The following is a 19,191-nucleotide window of genomic DNA, read 5'->3' as shown; positions in this document are numbered from 1 at the left end:
GTGTAGAGTTGGCAACACAAACGTAAAGCATTTATCTGCACATATGTTACAGTCTCAGTGACAAATCTTCTGGTTAAAAGGTTTTTATTTTCCTGAGTAGCCACAAAAATCCTTACTTCCTTTGTTTAAATCGACCCATGAACGCTCACTGCCCTACCCATTCGGCGACATTAGGCGAGACATTCCAGAAGATAGACGCCGTGCAGAACCCCCAGCCCACCGTTTTTCCAATCCCGATCTATCGTATAATTCATAGACGCTCACCAGCGTCAGCCTTGGCTTGGCCGTATTTCTTGAGACGGATAGCTTGGACCTGGGTATCGTTAGTACTGACTAGACTCAAAGAAGTGGACAGATGAAGACTTACAGTGATGAAACCACCAGTCTCAGAAGGAGCGAAATCACCGATCTCATCCATAGAGCTCTCAGATGCATCATAAAGCTTGGAGGTCTCTGAGGAGCGGCCAAGAACAGAGAAGGAGCCCTTGTAAACACGGCATCTGACTTGACCGTTGACATCCTTTTGGGAAGCGACAATGCTCTGCTCAAGGAACTCGCGCTCTGGGGAGAAGTAGAGACCGTCTGGTTTGTAAATCAGCATTGTGATTTATGGAAAATGTGCAACGAGGAGTCTTACTGTAGAGAATCTTGGCGTAATTGAAGGTGAGGAATTGATCACGGAGAGCGCGGACCTCACGGTCGAGTACGAGACCCTCGAGATCGATGTGAGCGCCGCGAAGGCAGGTAAGACCTGGGGTCTCGTAACATCCACGGGACTTAAGTCCGACTGTATTGAAATTAGGATATTTACGAAGCTAGGCTGGAATCAAATGGCTTACTGAATCGGTTCTCGACAATGTCGATACGTCCAACACCGTTGCGGCGGGCAATGGCGTTGACCTACAGAAAGCAAGTCAGCTAAAATACTTGTTGGTAGAGATTGCGCTTGTACTAACCTCCAAGAAAAGCTCAACCGCGTCAGTGATGGTTTTGTTGCCAATCACCAACTTGACTGGAAGTCCCTTGGCGAAGAAGAGTGTGAAGTCCTCTGGCTTATCTGGCGCATCCAAGGGATCAACAGTCTGCGAAAGGTATGTTAGCAATGTCCAAAATGGAACGTCCTCTTTATTAGAGGGCATGATATTCTCGTGTCGAGACTCAAACGTATGTATCATAGAGAACGCAACTTAAATGGGGGTGCTTACGAGCTTCCACATGTCGGTAGGTGGGGTGGTGTCAGGGTCCTCGAGAATACCTAGAAATCGGTTAGTACTTAACGATGCCAATTGACGTCCAAGAGATCTTAAAAATATCCCCAAAACCATAACTCAAGGAATGTTGGAACATACCAGCTTCATAAGAGCAGTGGGCCAAGTTCTCATCCATAGACCAAGGCTTGCTCTTGGTGCTGCTGACAGGGATTCCAGTAGCGGCAGCATAATCCAACAGAGCATCACGACCAGGGAAACGCTCGTAAAACTCTGGCATTCTCCATGGAGCAATAACCTTGATCTTGGGCTGGAGAGCATAGAATGCCAACTCGAATCTGACCTGATCGTTACCCTTTCCAGTACAACCGTGGCTGACAGCAAAGCACTTCTCCTTCTGGGCAACGGCGATTTGAGCACGGGCGATGACTGGACGAGCGAGGGATGTGCCGAGCAGGTAGACGTTCTCGTAGATGGCGTTGCATTGCACGGCCGGGAAGCAAAGCTCCTCGATGAACTCTTTACGCAAATCCTCGATGTAGCATGCGACGGCTCCGATCTTCAATGCCTTTGCCTTAGCAGCCTCGAAGTCCTCTGTATTTCCGTCATGTCAGTGCCGTTTCGAGGTATATCTTCGTAAAGTGGGTAGGTCGGTGTGGGGATACCTTCTTGACCGACATCGGCCATGAAGCAGACAACTGCGAATCAATTAGCTTTAGCAATGAAAGAAATTGGCAGAGAATCAACGTACCATCGTAACCAGCCTCAATCAGCCATCTGAGAATGCAAGAGGTATCAAGACCACCGGAGTATGCGAGGCAGACCTGTCTCTGTCAACAAGAGCGGTGACTCAGTCCCATACCAACCAGCACATACCTTGTCCTTAGCCATATTGTTAGAATTGATTTTTTCTGGTGTCGGTATTTGAAGAAGAATTCGGCAGGAAGATGAAAGTCTCAAACTGTGAATTGGCTTCAATTGGGATGGTTGAGTGATGCTGGAGGGAGGAGAAAGAGAAATATGCAAAGTTAAAGTCGGGATAGAGGGGTGACTTTAAAGCTTTGATTTTTTCTGTGGCTGCATGCCCGATAACGATAGATAAGGCTTAGGCTAGGATGTCAGGATGTCTGACCCCTCATTTCCCCTGTCTCGCTTGTGTCCCCCTGGGAGCAACAATTCAGGTCAAGGTTGGGTTGACCACAAGCTCAACAGGAAGTCCTCTTTCCGTTTGGAAATTTCTTTCATTACATACACCGTGAAGGACCCTCCTTATCTTCTAATCAAGCGTTAAAAATCGATGTAGTCCCTTCTTATTCCTTCTATCACCAAATCTCTACCTACCCACCCAGAGTGAACCTTAACCACATCGTATCCACCCTATCCACAAACACTACTACTGTACCACCCCGCAGCCGCTGCCGCCCTCCAATTCTTCAAAATTTCTTCCACCATCTTTTCCTCCTGCATACCAGTAGCATCCACAAATCAAATCCATGGATTGATTCCTCATGCACAATCATCGTCATATGCCGTCTGATTTGCATGTGGCCTTAAAATGCATTTTTCTGCTCCCTGTATGTGCAGCGGGACCAGGTTCACATTACCCGTGTATGAATGCTGTGTTTATGCGAGCGTGGGAGGGATGTTCGTTCCCATATGATGGCGTTTGCTGTGGATGATGTGGAGTAGTTTGATGGGGCTCACTGCTGGTCGATTGAGTGGTTGCTTCCATTGCTGTGACTTTGGATTCCGTCAAGACTTTGGAAAATGAAAGGGTTCCTGGTCATGGTGAATTCTATTCTTCATATCGACACTGACATGTGTTACCAGACAGTCTGTCCTGTGCCAAGACGGATGAAGTCTGAACCACGCATGCTTTGTAGTTTATTTACCGACGACTTATTTGTGGTGACCATTATCGGGCTTAGATGTCGCTGTATCATCAGTCGTATCTAAAGGTGACAAATTAAGGTACTTACTCAGACATTCTCTCGAACATGGTTGCCCATGGTCGCTTGACCCTGCATTTTGGTTTACTGAGCTCTGTCGCTCCACTACTTCGTACTTGTTGAATGGGTGAAGTGAACCTTGCCCATCTCAAGTTTGAATAGTTTTACTGTATTCTTGACTGCATAGCTAGTCTAATGCGTAAATTACACGTCCCGTAGCCCCATAATCTCAGGCCAGAAAAGCATCTGACAGCAGCCTGCGCCACAGGTACATCTTCAAACGAAAGAAAGATCTAGTTTGTATTTGTATCTGTGTCTGTGTCTGTCCGTCTATTCCGCCGTAGCGGAAGCCTTTGGCTTACTCGGGTTCATCCAAGCAAATGCAGATGCGCCCCCAATGGGGTTTGACGATCGTGGGAAGTTGCCCGTGGCTTTGTGCTCTTCCGAACTGGTTCGCTTAGCCTCCCATCGCAGGGGAACATTCTCAGTTCCGCCGGCTTGACTCTTGCGTCGTAGTTCACCAGATGGGCGAGGTGGTGGTGGGTCATATGTTGTGTTTGTACGTGCCGCGGACGTCGAACGGCTAAGGACTGCCGGTGCTGCCGGTGCTGGCTTGGATGATGACTTGAGGACTTTCATGCTTCTGGCTCCTCTTGTTGCTCGTTGGTAGCCGCTCGTTGATTCTGTTTCGCTGCCATTGATCGATCCTGATTGTCGCCAGGATCCCCAGATACCGCCAGAAGATTCACGACGAGCCGAATCAGAGGTAGTAGTATCTGAAGCCTCGGGATCAGTCGCAGAACTTTCCAGCGCGCGCTGCTTCTCACTGGGATCGGTCACAATGCCATTCACAGTTGCACTTGCTGACTTCACACTCGAAGCTCTTTCTCGAGCATTGCCGTTAGTAACAAAAGTAGCATTGAAAGGTGACTCGGACTCGGTTGGTGTGAGAATCTTGTGGCTGGTTGTACTCGCCACGCTTTCGGTACCAGCGGTCAATGCAGAGCTGACGGCTTCAGGAGTAGGCTCAACTTTGGGCTTAGATTCCGTTGGAGTAAATGTCGGTGCAGTGGCTTTCAACTCGTTCTTCTCCGGCAAGACGTTCGTAGTCATCAGGTTCTTGAACACATTTTCGTCCTCGGGTCTGACGAACGGAACTGAAAGCTTGTTTCGATCATCGCCGTACAAAACCATAACATTCTGAGACAGCAATATATCTGCATTGTGGGCTCGAAGGGTATCACTGCCGAGGAAAACTCGAATTCTTTTTCGGTCTGAGGTGCCCCGTTGGTTCATTCCGACAATCTCAAAATCAGCTGAGAGTGCCGGGAGCTGTGGAGCTGGACTGCTGGACCTTGAAGTAGGCTGGGTTATGATCGCTTCAGGGAGGAAGACTGGAAGCTTGATGATATACCTGCCAGTTGAGCTTTTGTGCACTTGGTCTGCCAAGCCCAGATCCTTCACAAGACTGTAGTCCAGGATCGATCTTTGAGAACCACTGCATACAGCGGCGTAGAGGAGTGAATTATGTGAAAAGTTGTTGGTCAGCCAACATCGGATGATAGAGGGCACAGATCCCAAAATGAACAGTCCTGGAGGGGGATCAGGGGTGTCGAGAGGCGAATCGTCATCTTGACCCCCGATCATGAAATTGGTATCTAGTCCTAGGCTACTTGTCCGTCCAGATGCCGAATGCATCGAGTGTACCGAATGGCCCGCAGAACTATGTCTCCCATCAGACTTGTGAGAAAGAGAGCGCTCTGTCATTGGATGACTTCCAAACCCACTGTTGGGTCGGGTGGGCGCGAACTCCCCCGAATTTCGCGAACCTGCTGCCCAATTCGATCCCTGCAAGGCGCTGACATCGAAGCGTACGCTGTTGGCTCTGGATGCACCACGTCTGACTGGCTCTTCATCGGCTTCTAACTGTAGACTTCCTAGAAGATTTTGTCCTTGCTCATCATCAAAGTCGTCGAAGACATTGGGTGATGGGTTGTGAACTGGACCTGGCCAGATATTAGCTAAGGAGTGTTTTGTATGGGCGGACTGACTTGCCTTGTTGTGGAGTGCCACTCAGGATGCCAGGGAATGGCGGACTGGGGCCCCAAACAGATTTGAGAGCCGCATCATCGGCTTGTCGTCTTTCCAATCTTAAGAGGCGGTCAGCATGGTTGATTTGTACAGCCTGGACATGCTTGACATCCATCTGAACATGGTATAAGTCTTCTCGAGTAGCGGTAAACTGCGAATCCATGCCCAACCGTCGTTTGTACGCAAGACCCAAGGAACGTGGCGATGGTCTGTAGGATCGTATCCAGAGGTTCTGAGATCAATCTTCAACCAGATGATTTGTTGCTGTTGGAATACTGATGAGGTCGTATCTGCCTGCACAGGCAGGGAATGGCCGTTCTTGCGGTACTGTATTCCCGGACGCAGAAGGATGTCCTTGGTTTAGGGTAATCTCCAGCTAATTTCAATGTGATGAACTATGGATTTGTCGCAGCTTATGGGTTCTTGCTTGCCCGGACAAAAGTTTGGAAGGCTCCAAACGCGTGTATCCAGCCCAGTGTAGTCTTTCCTGACTTTACTCCTCGTTTCTGGACGGTTCGCGAGTTTGACCTCCCCCACCGCATCGACCTACGGCCGTCGCTCACTGCGATTGTCTGTGACCGCGGTCTTTGTCGATTTCGAGCAGAAAGACGTGAGTATTCCGTATGCTACGTTTCGAGGTCGCGGTGGGTGGTCGAGGACCTTAGGCAGGTATCGTCTCCAGGGTGGAGCGGGTGGAAGTAGGATCTGCCAAGCTATATATGGGATCGTTACACTAATGGGAAGTCGTCAAGAGGGGTGATAAAGGTTCGCAAGCGGCACCAAAGTGGGAGAACAACGAGTTGTGGTTGATGCTTTACGTCGATGATTGTGGACAGTCGGTGACAGAGGATCTGGACGCGAGCTTGGTGATCACTAGCAGCACGGAGAGGTGGGGTTAATGTTTAGATTCTATATGGGAGGCGCAGGCGTTGGAGGCACGAGGTTTAGAAGATGTGTGAGGGGCGAAGAGATGTTCTTGTTGTTCTTGATACAGGCTTGTGAAGTCATGTCAGAGAGGTGAGGTCTCTGGGACTAGCCTAAAGCCCCGTCGATTCGCTCCCCCGTATTTATGCAGGGATGTCGCAGCAACTGAATGAAGTATTATTGGAGTGTTGACAACTTTGAAGTGACGGAGTTCAAATTAATGAAATGAAGACTGCGATCTCTTGGAGTTTTTATCAAAGCAACGCCAGGAGAAGCTACGTTAGTTACAGTTATATCAACCAAGTCCTTTATGCCTCCACATTCTCGATTCGGCTATGGACAGGGGTTGCTTCCAACTTGATGTTCCCTCTAACCTCTATCAATTCGGGGAGCAACACTCCAGTGGCTGGCATGGTTAGTCAGAACTTTGAAGCTAATCTTGTGGAAGACTCACGGAAAGACCCATTTTGGATCGAACTCTGATTCTTGAGCCCATTCTGGTCCAATGAAAGGAAGGACTTCGTTCAGAAATACTTTGTACCCCGCGGCAGTGAGATGCAGTCCGTCGAGCAAAAGACTTCGCAAGCCTGCATTGTCACCTTTCTCCAGCGTTCCAATCATCTTGCCATCGTCCACATAATCCGGAGTAAGCTCAGCACCTTCCTCCATCAAGGCCGACCAAAGATCAATTAGGACAACATTATTGTCCTTGAACTCTGCAGCTAGCTCACGTACAACATCTACATATTGACGAGTGACTTTCTGGACGCGAGTGAGGGCGGAGTAGCCTTTTGCAAAATCGTTTTCTTGAAGATGTACCTCATTGACAGGAGGAGGAGTGACGAGAAGAATCTTCGGGCCATGAGCCATGATGCAGTGATGGGTGAGGATTGTCCTGAGATTCTCTCGGTACTTGTCTAGGGGCACATGCTGCTTAGAGGGACTGCTTGGGAGACAAGAATCGTTCGAACCGAGCAGTACAAGCTATAAACAGTTAAAATTTCTCACGAGAATGAACAACACATGATAAGGATTCTTCGACCAAAGAAGTCATTGGTGGCATCAACAAGTATCTGATATGCGAGTATATCATTCTGAGCTGTATTTGGATAAGCTGGTGCACTTACCAAGTAATCGACCTTGGCAACTGCTGTAGATGGAATGAGATCTTCAAGGATAACCAGCACATTCGCGGTGTTGTACCCGCTCTGGAAACCGGGTCAGCCTTCTGTGATGGAGGGGCGGCCGTGCTGGTGGAGATGTCCATACTAATCCTCGATTGATAACATCTAGTCTTCGTATGCAATCTGTAAAGCATTGTCAGCTTGGTAGCACATGGGGGAAGGGCAGTGAATGCGGGTGCTGAGCATGCCGCATGGGAAGGTAGGCGGAAAGACATAGACTGACGTTCTGCTAAACCAGCTCCCAAGGAGGCACCGTGTGGGAGATAGCTTGAGAACTGGAGGATCGAATCTCCAAGGAGTATGAACTGTGGAATCTTGTGGTTCGCCATGCTTCCGAGCGTCGTACCGTCAAAAGCAGGTGTTGTGGAACGTGAGACTTGGTGGTGATCGATGGGGAACCGGAAACGGCTGGAGTGATACTAGAAAACAAGATTCATAGCTTCAGGAACTGAGGCCGGCAGCTCAAATTTATCTCAGCCAAAGAAAGATAGTCGTCAACTGTGAGACTTAGACTCATTACAAAATTAATTACACTCCAAATACTGTCTGACTGTATAGCCACTTGCAACAAACATTGTTACCAACCTAGGGACGTGAAGTGTTGTCCAGCTCAACCAGTAAGGTAACAAACACCTGGGCACCCTTGCCTGTCGTTGACCCTCCGCATAGTGGCGGACACGCTCAAGCCGCCTCGCTTCAGGTGGGGGTCACCTTATTTTCGGTACCCAGTCCAGTTCAGTTCAGTGTCCCCCCCCCAGTAATGACTTCGTTAAGACCCTGTCTGCAGGAAAACTTGCAACATCCTCTGCCTGCGGCTACAGCGCTAACATCAAGTATTTATGTTTATATTTATGCTGCCTCTCTTGGCCTTCTAAGGTAACGTGTCTCGGACCGGCGCGGACTTCTCATTCTTTGGCATGAACAAGCCAAGGTGATGGGCCCAGATAAACCACCCTCGTGATGTTCCACCGCATCACAAGGGGTCACCCAGGCCCTCTTGGGCGTAGCACACGACTGCTGTAGCACACTCGGTAGCATTCCAACTGGCCAGCCAGCGCTCTTGTCTGACGAGGATGGCTGGCTCACTTCTGCCTCTTGCAGAATGGAAGCCATTGTTCAAGGAAGTATTTACGCACTCCTCGCCCCCCTCTCCGGTGTCTGATTCACAATACGGATGGGATAATCAGGTAGGTGCTGTCAGGCAGGTAAATCAGCGGAATGACTTTGCTACCTAAGGTAGAGAGAGCACGCCCACTCCCACTCCCACTCCCACTCCCACTCCCACTCCCACAGAGGGGACTCGAGGCTGACTCCACCCGCCGTCCGGCGATGCCTTCCTGAAGTTTAATACCTTATGCTCAGCTTCCCCCGGCCACAGCTCCCGTCAAGATCCCACCTTGGTTTCCCCAGAAGCACGACTCCCTCTATGTGTACGCGACACAGCATGTAGTTCTTGTTGTCCAGCATGTCTCGCCCACAACAGCCCGGGTCAGGTCGTTCAGGCCATGTTCCTGACAACTTGACCATGACCCAAGCTTTCCCAGAGTCTGCGGACTCGTCCTCGCCGCCCTCCCCTACCTTTCGGAGGACTGGCTTAACACACAGCCAGAGCAACTTGTCTGACGAGAGAACTCCTCTCCTACCGAGCGCAGGACGGTCCAGGATTCGACTCCAGTCAGCAGCAGAACAGACGAGGCTACCACGGCTCTCGAGTCGCCAGAGTATAAACGGTATGGCAGCTCCCCTACGTCTCTTGGCTTAAATGCTAAATTATGCTCCGAAGGAAGTCTGCGAGCCAGTCGACATCACAGTCGTGCTGGATCATGGGGCCAACGGTTAGTTACAGCACTGAAAACAGATCGGAAGCACAAGGACTCTATGCGCGAGTCCAAAAGCTCTCTCTACCCGGACGATCGTGTTTGGTACGATCAATTCACTTCGACAGACTGGGTTCACGACAGCATAGCAGATGCCTACCGAGTAAAAGCTCTCCGAAGTCGAACAGACTTACGAGGGCGGATAAAGGCAACGTTTGATGGAGCTCAGGGCTGGATTTTGAGCGCTGTGGTCGGCTTCCTCACGGCGGTCATTGCATATGTGGTGGATGTTTCGGAGGCTCCAGTATTCGACTGGAAGGATGGGTATTGTTCAACTGGGTTCTTCATTAGTGAGAAGGTGAGTTTTTGCAGTTTCTTTGTGGATAGGATGGAATATTAGGAAGTCTGCGGCCTGTCACATTCTCAACTCCTTCCCTGGTCTCCAATATTGACCGAACCATTGAACTTTGAGTATGGCAATTCGCAGAAGCACTTTCATTTCAAACTAACGCTCATTTTGGGGTTCCGCTCACTAACATGATATCTAGCACTGTTGCCCAGAAGGAGACCGTTGCCTGGCTTGGGAATCATGGGCCAACTTTGTTCAAATCCCTGGTCTCAGCGAGCAAGTTATTGAATTCGGGATTTTCGTTTGCCTGGTAGTCTTGTTCTCGACTCTATCATGTCTATTGACACTCACGACAAAAACTATCGTCCCTTCAACATACCACATCTCGACCCTTGACGAGAATCTAGCTGCCTTGTCGATTCGGCCGAATCTTCCCCAGGATGACGGGGTGAGCAGTCCAAACCTGGTTCCTGACGATACATTGGCCCCTCCGATGGTATATTACTCAGCCGCTGGATCCGGGGTAGCTGAAGTCCGTGTCATACTCAGTGGCTTTGTTCTTCATGGGTTTTTGGGCATGAAAACCTTGATCATCAAGACCCTCGCTTTGATATTGAGTGTCGCTTCTGGTCTAAGCTTGGGTAAGGAAGGACCCTTCGTTCACATTGCCACTTGTGTTGGCAATATTGCATGTCGCCTGTTCACGAAATATGACAAAAACGATGGAAAACGAAGAGAGGTCCTTTCGGCTGCCGCAGCAGCAGGTGTTGCTGTTGCGTTTGGAGCTCCCATAGGAGGTGTTCTCTTTTGTCTAGAAGAAGTGGCCTACTTCTTCCCGGCAAAGACATTATTCCGCACCTTTTTCTGCTGCATAACGGCGGCTCTAACTCTAAAATTTCTCAACCCATACGGTACCAACAAGATTGTGATGTTCGAAGTTCGATATTTGACAGATTGGGAGTTCTTCGAGATCGCGGCATTCATCACCGTCGGGATTCTCGGAGGAGCTGCTGGAGCAAGCTTCATTAAGGCATCTCGGTCGTGGGCTAAATCCTTTCGGAAAATACCAATCATCAAAAAAACGCCAGTTGCTGAAGTCATGTTGGTGGCCTTAATCACCGGCATTGTCAGCTACTGGAATCCATATACGAAGGTTCCTGTTGCAAAGCTGTTATTTAATCTAGCTAGTCCATGTGACATCAATAAGCCAGATGACCTGGGGCTGTGCCCTACCGACATGGACGAAATATTCCCAGTTGTTCGCAGTCTAGGTGTCGCATTCATTATCAAAGGCATTCTCACGATCATTACGTTTGGCATTGTAAGTTTCTTGATAGATTCTCAGAAGTCCCTTCACAGGATTACTAACCGCTTATATAGAAAGTGCCCGCTGGAATTTATGTTCCCTCAATGGTTGTGGGTGGTCTCGGTGGCAGGCTCATTGGACACCTGATACAATGGCTTGTACTTCGATTCCCAACATCGCCCATATTTGGAAATTGCGCCGCACACGTTACTGGGCAATCTTGTATCACACCAGGAGTTTATGCGCTCATTGCGGCTGGCTCCACAATGTGTGGCGTTACTAGATTATCGGTCACTTTGGTTGTTATCCTATTCGAACTAACTGGTAGCCTCGACTATGTTTTACCATTCTCCTTGGCTATTCTAGTGTCGAAATGGACCGCCGACTTCATGGAGCCTCTCAGTATTTATGTAAGAAATCTAGGCTTTGACTGAAGAACTTCATACTAACATCTGCAGGACTTACTCACCAATCTCAATTCCTATCCGTTCTTGAATAACAAGCACAAGCCAATCTTTACCTCTGATTTGGCTGATATACTACCTCGTGTACGTCGAGAGAGGATCATCGACATCACCAGCTCGCCACTGGTATCAGCAAGCAGTCTTCGGCGAAAACTGGAGTTGCTTCACCAAGCCGGCGAAGTAGACGGCGGTTTGCCAATTATCAGAGATGAAATCCTCGTGGGATTGATTCCAGCGCCCGATCTGGAGTATGCCTTGGACAATTTAGAAGATGAGACAGAAAGTTTGTGTCTAATGGCCAAGGTAACGAGTTTTGATGACTCGGATGATGAAGCAACGTCTGACCCCACAGACTTCTCATCTTATATTGATCCAGTAAGTGATTCTACCTCCTGAAGGTGACACAAGGTCCTAATAACTCATTAGGCGCCTCTTGCATTGGATATTCAATCACCAATGGACCTGGTATACGAGTGCTTTGTCAAGCTTGGGCTGAGGTACGTCTGTGTCACACGAGACGGAAAATATGCCGGATTGGTGAGTCTACATAGTTCTTACTCTAGCTTCCTCGACTAACAAGGCCCAGACTCACAAGAAAACATTCGTGAAATACATGAGAGAATTGGAAGAACGGGACGGGCATATGTGAGCTTGGAGTTTCGGGACGCATCAGCATAGTAACAGCATCAGCATTTCGCATCAACTACAGCATCGGGCAGGGACGATTTGCATCGCACGAGGAGTGTGTAGGAGTTGGATTTCATTCCCTTCTCTTTTCAGTATATCACTAGGTGCATAGCCTCGGCGTCCTCCATATTTTCTGGCTTCATCATACTGTAGATGGCGTCTCTTAGATTTCAGATTGAATACAATTAGATGCATTGTAATCTTCAAATACTTAATCATCGTGTTGTATGAGGTAGTTTTTGATTGTCGCTTCAGAAAGGAGGATGAGGAACCTGTGGTGTTGGTATAACCAGAACTGACGTTCGCATTATAGATTTGATACCCCTTTATTGCTGATAGCATTTTCTATAACACAGCAAGGCTTTTCCTGGCCCTCACACAAGTACATTAGAGCCCAAAGACAAGTCACAAACTTCCAAGCCAATACCAAACATTACGTCCTTCGCTATGCCAGAAAAATTAACAGATGCAACCACTCAACGCCATAATAGCCAACCAAAGACAAATTTTCACGAAAGTACAAGTAGGTACTAAGTATCACTTGATGAATGGAATCCCCACCGTCGTCTTTTGCCTGTACTCCCTATATTCATCCCCAAAGAACTTCACCAAAAGCTCCTCTTCGCCATCAATCCTACTCGCGAAGAACTTCCACAACACAGCCGCATAACCCAACAAAGAAAGCACATTCCCGCATATCAACTGTGTGCCTATTCCCCACCAGAAGAACCCGAAATAGCTTGGGTGGCGAAACACACTGTAGATTCCTGTAGTGACGAGCTGGTGACTTTGCGCCTTTGTGTGCTTCACTACGTGGCTGAAATTCGTGCCGGCTGTTAACATCGCTACTGCTCGTACGACTTGTCCAATTATCACCATGGAGAGGCCGAGTATGAGGATCGGATAGTGTAAATAGATGGGCAGAACTGAGGCCGGGAGGAAGAAGTGCGATAGCAGCGTTTCGAGGAGGGATGTTGTATGTGCGATTGTATATGCGGAGCCATTACTGGAGAAGAGGAAGGAGGATATCCGTGCAGACGGTGTGTTGGCATGAGCGGTGGTGTAGAACTCGAGGAAGTGGAAGAGCGATAGGATGGTGATGAAGAATGGAGCACGCCAAATCGGACGGCCTGTGTGCAGGAGGTATGCGGAGAGGAAGAGTGTTGACGACAGCACAAGCCCAAGAATGAAAGAGCGAATGGCAATGCCAGAGAGAGATTTTGGTTGTCCTGGCAGGAACTGCTTCTCGTAGACATCGAGGGCGGAGTTGAGCTCAAGAGGTTGAGATGGCGTCGAGGATTGGGAGCTCGTATCGAGTTGCGAGTGGGTTGAGGGTCCTAGTCCGCCGCGGTTTATGAGGTTCGCGGCTTCATTGAAGATGCTGGTACGAGGAGGTGCCCTAGTACTTGAGGTCTCGAGATCTGAAGGGTGGGCTGAACCATTCGCGGACCCGTTCTCCGAAGTCATGTTTGCGTTTGAAAATGATTGTAAAAGTTGTTGTATTAGGAGGAGCTCATGATCGAGTATTATTGCTGAGTTGTTACATTCACGCTTGAGTTGAAAGGAATATAAAGAATGGGCGGGACTGTCAACCGTCTTTGTGTTGGATAAAGCAATCTTGGGCTTACATTCCACGAGGCTGACAATTTAAGAAGCCGGAGGAGGTGAAGGCTCGGGTGAACATCGGCAGGACATCATCCCGCATTCAGCCAACTCGCTGGGTAGTGGGATGTTGGCGCTCGCGTTCAACCCGACGTTACCTTAGCTTGGGGGAAGTCAAGGGACTATTTGACTGAGGATTTTTCGAACTTGGACATCAAAAGTTAGGATCTGCTCCCAAAATCTGCTGTTCATCTCACTTCAGAAATCACACCAAGATGGACAAGATTGATGCGGTGGAGAATGAAGCTCGCATGATACGTGGGGAACTGTACCACGCTTTTGAGCCAACCATCACAGCCAAAAGAAACAGGTGCCATCACGCATGCCACAGGTTCAATCAAGCTGGCGAGGCATCCCGGAGAGAGCTTGTGAGACTATGGAGAGAGTAAGGCCCCCAATTAGATTTCATTTTCTTTGTGCTACGATAGCACAACCTCAAAGCAAGGACCTGCGGAATCAACGCTAATCTGTTACCAGTGTGATCGATGACAAGACACCCATACCCCCACCAGGAGCGACTGATGCCGAGGAGGCTCTTCTGTTCAAGGACGATGCTTATATCGATGGTCCTATCAAGGTCGACTATGGAACCAATCTTCGGTAAGTTCAAGACCCGCCTTTCCTTGCCCCGTACTCAGTCCTCCAGAATCGGCAAGGGTGTATACATCAACTTCAACTGCACATTCCTTGACACCTCCATAATCACAATCGGTGCTCGTACTCTCATTGGCCCAGGTTGCTCCTTCTTCGCCGCAACCCACCCTCTCGACCCATTCCTCCGTAACGGCATCAATGGACCAGAGCTCGGAGGTGCAATCACAGTCGGCGAGGATTGCTGGTTTGGTGGAAACGTTACCGTGTGCCCAAATGTCACAATCGGTCGGGGTGTCACTGTTGGTGCTGGAAGTGTCGTGACCAAAGATGTTCCTGCGTTCCATGTGGTTGCCGGAAACCCAGCTCGTATCATCAAGAAAATCGAGCCTAAAGAGCCTGATCCTACTTTGGATTCCTCTGACGACAAAGGGGCAGTAGTGACGGCGGCTGAGCGGATTTAAGGTGGTTTTGGTTGCGCATTGAGTTGTAGATAGACAGTTTGGCTTTGCATAGAACGCTCAGAGACCTCCCTCTATAGAGAATGAAGACGTGATCAAGACCAATACGTTCACTAATCCCCAGATGAACGGAAACCAGGTTGACATTCTGAAATATCCTGCGTTGTATACGGCGCCAAGACTAGATAATATCAGCATCTTCCCACGGGGCAAAGATATCAGTTGGTCGAAACTCAATACTGCAACGAAAAGGGCAAACTGACATTAGTCCAACAATACTACCGGCCAGCAAAGCTTCCACTCCGGCGATGGCACAATATATGATTGGGAAAGTCCAGACATATTTCCAGGCTTTCTTCCCCTTTCCAAGTTGCATCAAGACCGCGAAGACCACAACCACAATGTGACAAACGGCATATATCATCAACGTCCATAGCAGAGTGAATCGCCATATGTCGTATGTATCGTAGAGGTAGTTAGCGACTCCGGGCTTTGCTTTGTAGGGCCAATACAGCGAAGGGAATGAGGGTGTCGCATAGTCCAAAGGAGCGGCGCTTTGGAGACGGGCACTGTTTAGAATGTAAGTTGTCATGAAATGCCATAGAAATGGAAAGCTTACTTGTCTGCCATCGTCCCGAAGGAGTTCCTCGTGGAATGTGTTGAGGTCTCAGCCTTGTCTGTTTCGAAACGTGATTGATGGTTGGAGAACAGAGCAATTTGGTTTGGCGCGAAAGGCTGAACAAGATGCCTCGGCTCGGGGCCAGCATCATCCCAATCATGGCTGCGTCTTCCATCAACAACTCCATGCGACAGTGAAGATACTTGTAACAATGCCGGCAGATCGCCTTTTAACGACAGTGCTGCGCGCATATCAAGGACCTCCGGATCCAGAACAAAACAATAGGATTCTCTCCAGCACAACGTCGCTCCTCACGACTCTCTCGAACCCACTTAATGTCACCCTCCTCTCATCACATCTCCTCACGGCGCCAGCGATATGGAATAAATTAGACGGACTAGATACGAGTCTACGAATAATCAGCATCTTCAATACTGCGGCGATCACAGTGCGGAAAAACCAGCTTGAGGGACAATCAAAACCATACGACGCATATCAGCCACGGCAAGGAGGAGGGATAGCTTGTGATGATTGGGCGAAGGCAGTAGTTAAAGGATTGGACGATCGTACGCCCAGATGGCAGCATATACTTGTCATTTGTGGAGTGTTAATCGGAATGGAGGGGCAGGAGAGACAAGGTCTGTCGAGCGCATTGAGGATCACACTGGAGCATGCTATGGTCACAGCAGTAAATCTTGCTTTGGACAGCCCCTCGACTGCTGGAATACTCGGGTCGGGATCACTTGTACTGGCTCTGAACCATGCATTCCCTCTATTATCCAATGGAGTCAGAAGCGAATTGAACTATGATGCTTTGCTCATGGTTGCGGTTAGGACAATGACTTCCTCCGAGGGTTACCAGGAGGGTTATTTTATCGAAGCCATTGATTACGATGTCAAGCAAGCATCAGGGTCCAAATTCGACTGGTCAGCAAGATCAGCTTCGTTTCGACAGCTCCAGAAGCTCGCCAAAAAGCCAGTGATCGCTTCAATGGGTCCGTTATCAAGGCTCATTGCTCATGCCATCGAAAATGTGGGGAAGCCGCTTCTAGTAGTAGAAGCTCGAGAGCACCTACTTGCATTTACGACGGGTATTTCGCAGAAGTGGCAGAGGAACAAGCTTTCTGAGGTTGACCCTTCAGAAGAAACTACTTTCCTGGCACCTGACACTCTTCGAGTCACATTCCCGGTTCTTTGGCAGATACTGAAGACAGCCATGTTTGCTACAGTGGTAATTCTCAGGACGGTAGTTGGACGAACCTTGATCGATCCTGTTCTAGCCTCTCCCCAGCTTGCGCCAGTAACTGCGTCGCAGTCACTTCTTGCTCTGAGAAATACACATTTTATCTCGTCTCGATTAGGATCCAATGCCTTCTCAGCCTACACTTTTGTCAATACCACATCTATTGACATTCTCACCCGATTTCCAGCATCCTCTCTGAATTTTCTCCGCACAATATACCCATCTCACGCAGGTCAGATACCTGCATCTCCTCTGCAGCGGAATCATGATCTATTCTACCTAAACACCGCGGAGCATTTCACGCTGTCTCTCAAGCCAGCAGATGTTGAAAGCCTCATCGTAACGCCATGTACGCCATATCTATCTCCAACAGCCAATGTCCATCTTCTAGAAATCTTCGAAGCAGCACATAGTGCCATGTTAGCGGTCTTGGCTGCCCCTCAGAATGAGGAACTCACAGCCAGGATTTTACCATTCTACGTCGAGAGTCTCTTCGCATCATTCCCAAGGAACCTTTCCCCAAGACAATTCAGATTCGCTTTCAAAGCCTTGATCCAAATCTGCACACCCCCGAACCCACTATCCAGCTCACATCCCTTCATGGCAGAAACTCTGCTAGAGATGCTTCACTACCGCGCTCTAAACGCACCAACAGCATCACTTCCTCCATCTGTAGCGATCAAATCTGAAGCAGATGCGAAGACTCAAGGGGTGCCGCTCTCGGAACAAGCTGTGCTTCTCCTCACTCTTCTAGACGCCTTGCCAAATGTCACATTGGCTGTTCTGGAAGTGTGGCTACCACTAGCGGCGGATCTTCTCAACGTCATACCGGACCCGACTATGAAAGAGCATTGCAGAAAGCGCTTCTGGGAGGTCTTGGAGGGTGGAGAGATGGATGTTGAGAGGAGTGCTGTTTGTGTTGCTTGGTGGGGGACCAGGGGTGGAAGGGAGAGGGTTTTATCTGGTGACGGTGAACGAGGGCCGTTTATGAGTGGTGGGCTTGGGGTGCCGGGTAAGGAAAGTAGGCTTTGAGGAATATGGCATTGCATGATAATGACGTTTTCGCGTGTACTTCAACTATGACTGATGAAGGCGTTTTGGGTCGTGGGGTCTTGGATAGATATATCTCACAATCTACGAATGATACCAAGGTTGGGAATATGGTTGATGTGTGGATGTGACCCGGAGAAGGTGAGCGATCTTTTTCTAAGTCTCGCAATGCATCGTTGACATGCTCCAGCTGATCGACCATGATCTAGTGGCAGCAACTATCAAAGCAGCCTGCCGATCTCATACATCATCCTACCTCCTTTCGTCGTAGCCATATCAATAATGTGACTTCTCCATAAATCCCCTTCGTAGTTCTATAGCAACGCCAGATGCTACACGTATACCCGTATACTGACAAAAACAAAGAACCACAAGCCTCCTCGATGCCTTTCTAGAAGGAAGATTGGCCCTGCCGCATATCAGCGAGTCTAGCGTCCAGGTGTGCGTCCCGCTCAGAAAGCGTCTTCAGCTTCTCAACAAGGTCCTTCATATTGACAGCCAGTCTCTTGCGTTCATCCCAGTATGCTTGGTATTTGGCTCGGTGCTTGCCAGGGATGGATTGGAGTTCTTCGAGGGTTGGCGAGGAGGTGTAATCCGACAAGTCGATCTCGGGCTCGGAGCTAAATTCTGGCTTGAAGTTGCCCTCTACCTTTAAGCTTGATTCTGGTTCTGGAGTGGTGTTTTCATTGTTGGCGGCTCGGGCTTCTTGCTTAGCCTTTTTGGACTTCTTTTGCTTGTGGACACCGCCGTTGACGGGCTTGAAGGCGAGGGGATTGGACTGCTTTGGCTGTTGTTGTGGCTTCTATGGGCTGGTCAGGCTGTCTATCTCGAACTCGTGTTAGGATACTGACCTTCTTTCCTTGATCAAGCTGACCTTGTTTCCAATCCTCGGCCTTCTTTTCGAGATCCAGCGCCTTCTTCTGATCGGCCTCCCGCTTCTTTTGCTGCTGCAACTCGTTCTGCTTCTTCTGGTCCGCCTTGCGCTTGTCCTGGAGCTCCTTCTTCTTCTTTTTGTCAGCCTTGTGTTGATTCTTGATCTTCTTCGACTCTGCCTTGTCCTTGGCCTTCTCCTTCTTCTCCTTCTTATTCTTGCCCTTCTAGAAGCGCAAGTGTAGGTCAGCAGATGTTCATATATCGGACGGGCTCGAAATATCTGCCAGCTGAAACCCACCTTTCCCTTTGAAGTCTTTGTGTTTTCCTGGGCCTTCACCTCCTTCGGTTGGACCTTTGAGTTATTGTCTCTGCCCTTGCCCTTGTGTCGTGTCTTTGCGTTGGTGCTGGCGGATGTAGGGAACGAAGCATTTCCAGAGCCTGATTTCCTGGATACAGCCTTTGCCTTGTTGCCCTTGCCCTTGGGCGCATTGTGGCAGGCTACTGTACGTTAGCGTAGTCATTGGAGATAACTATGAGTGACATTCTGTCCAGATTGTACTGCGTCGTAGGATGAAACCCACCGAAAGAAGCTCGACCTGGAGGCTGAAGGATATTGTGCTTACCTTGTGCACGCATGGCTTCAGTGATTTCGTATTGGAGAAGATGCTGTGGCGTTGGGTGATGCTCCTCAAAGAATTAGAGATAGGCCTAAA

The 19,191-nt window shown here is 49.1% G+C and overlaps 9 protein-coding genes across 9 annotated transcripts; 3 read left to right on the top strand and 6 right to left on the bottom strand.

Annotated features, from left to right (window-relative positions):
• Positions 1–250: 250 nt before the first annotated feature.
• On the bottom strand, positions 251–2,099 carry ARG1 (argininosuccinate synthetase; the record flags this gene model as incomplete). The annotated part of the gene is made up of 10 exons (XM_058503804.1): positions 251–313; positions 368–582; positions 638–787; positions 840–900; positions 957–1,082; positions 1,206–1,255; positions 1,350–1,802; positions 1,874–1,906; positions 1,960–2,032; positions 2,085–2,099. The coding sequence occupies 10 exons, from the start codon at positions 2,097–2,099 to the stop codon at positions 251–253; spliced, it is 1,239 nt and encodes a 412-aa protein (XP_058360517.1).
• Positions 2,100–3,487: 1,388 nt separating this feature from the next.
• On the bottom strand, positions 3,488–5,411 carry ONS95_010226 (uncharacterized protein; the record flags this gene model as incomplete). Its single annotated transcript, XM_058503803.1, has 2 exons — positions 3,488–5,163; positions 5,213–5,411. 2 exons carry the CDS (start codon positions 5,409–5,411, stop codon positions 3,488–3,490), a joined length of 1,875 nt encoding a protein of 624 aa, XP_058360516.1.
• Positions 5,412–6,541: 1,130 nt separating this feature from the next.
• ONS95_010225 (uncharacterized protein) lies at positions 6,542–7,685 on the bottom strand (the record flags this gene model as incomplete). The annotated part of the gene is made up of 5 exons (XM_058503802.1): positions 6,542–6,578; positions 6,627–7,156; positions 7,300–7,380; positions 7,442–7,479; positions 7,580–7,685. The coding sequence occupies 5 exons, from the start codon at positions 7,683–7,685 to the stop codon at positions 6,542–6,544; spliced, it is 792 nt and encodes a 263-aa protein (XP_058360515.1).
• A 938-nt stretch (positions 7,686–8,623) lies between these two features.
• ONS95_010224 (uncharacterized protein) lies at positions 8,624–12,173 on the top strand. Its single transcript, XM_058503801.1, has 7 exons — positions 8,624–9,086; positions 9,140–9,531; positions 9,722–10,843; positions 10,903–11,238; positions 11,287–11,667; positions 11,719–11,829; positions 11,879–12,173. The coding sequence occupies exons 1-7, from the start codon at positions 8,822–8,824 to the stop codon at positions 11,939–11,941; spliced, it is 2,670 nt and encodes an 889-aa protein (XP_058360514.1). The 5' UTR covers positions 8,624–8,821; the 3' UTR covers positions 11,942–12,173.
• ONS95_010223 (uncharacterized protein) lies at positions 12,174–13,715 on the bottom strand. The gene has a single exon (XM_058503800.1). It carries the CDS (start codon positions 13,444–13,446, stop codon positions 12,517–12,519), a length of 930 nt encoding a protein of 309 aa, XP_058360513.1. The 5' UTR covers positions 13,447–13,715; the 3' UTR covers positions 12,174–12,516.
• A 141-nt stretch (positions 13,716–13,856) lies between these two features.
• On the top strand, positions 13,857–14,696 carry ONS95_010222 (uncharacterized protein; the record flags this gene model as incomplete). Its single annotated transcript, XM_058503799.1, has 3 exons — positions 13,857–14,026; positions 14,119–14,241; positions 14,288–14,696. The coding sequence occupies 3 exons, from the start codon at positions 13,857–13,859 to the stop codon at positions 14,694–14,696; spliced, it is 702 nt and encodes a 233-aa protein (XP_058360512.1).
• Positions 14,697–14,753: 57 nt separating this feature from the next.
• ONS95_010221 (uncharacterized protein) lies at positions 14,754–15,323 on the bottom strand (the record flags this gene model as incomplete). Its single annotated transcript, XM_058503798.1, has 3 exons — positions 14,754–14,874; positions 14,957–15,262; positions 15,313–15,323. 3 exons carry the CDS (start codon positions 15,321–15,323, stop codon positions 14,754–14,756), a joined length of 438 nt encoding a protein of 145 aa, XP_058360511.1.
• Positions 15,324–15,408: 85 nt separating this feature from the next.
• On the top strand, positions 15,409–19,020 carry ONS95_010220 (uncharacterized protein). The gene is made up of 2 exons (XM_058503797.1): positions 15,409–17,746; positions 17,796–19,020. Exon 1 carries the CDS (start codon positions 15,524–15,526, stop codon positions 17,585–17,587), a length of 2,064 nt encoding a protein of 687 aa, XP_058360510.1. The 5' UTR covers positions 15,409–15,523; the 3' UTR covers positions 17,588–17,746; positions 17,796–19,020.
• ONS95_010219 (uncharacterized protein) lies at positions 17,997–19,114 on the bottom strand (the record flags this gene model as incomplete). Its single annotated transcript, XM_058503796.1, has 4 exons — positions 17,997–18,407; positions 18,457–18,702; positions 18,777–18,976; positions 19,102–19,114. The coding sequence occupies 4 exons, from the start codon at positions 19,112–19,114 to the stop codon at positions 17,997–17,999; spliced, it is 870 nt and encodes a 289-aa protein (XP_058360509.1).
• Positions 19,115–19,191: the final 77 nt, after the last annotated feature.

Source organism: Cadophora gregata (assembly GCF_030347475.1).
Source record: "Cadophora gregata isolate MNR1 chromosome Unknown scaffold_4, whole genome shotgun sequence".
In the NCBI taxonomy this organism is placed as follows: domain Eukaryota; kingdom Fungi; phylum Ascomycota; class Leotiomycetes; order Helotiales; family Ploettnerulaceae; genus Cadophora; species Cadophora gregata.
Note: the sequence above shows the minus strand (reverse complement) of the source record. Positions and strands in the feature narration are given on the sequence as shown.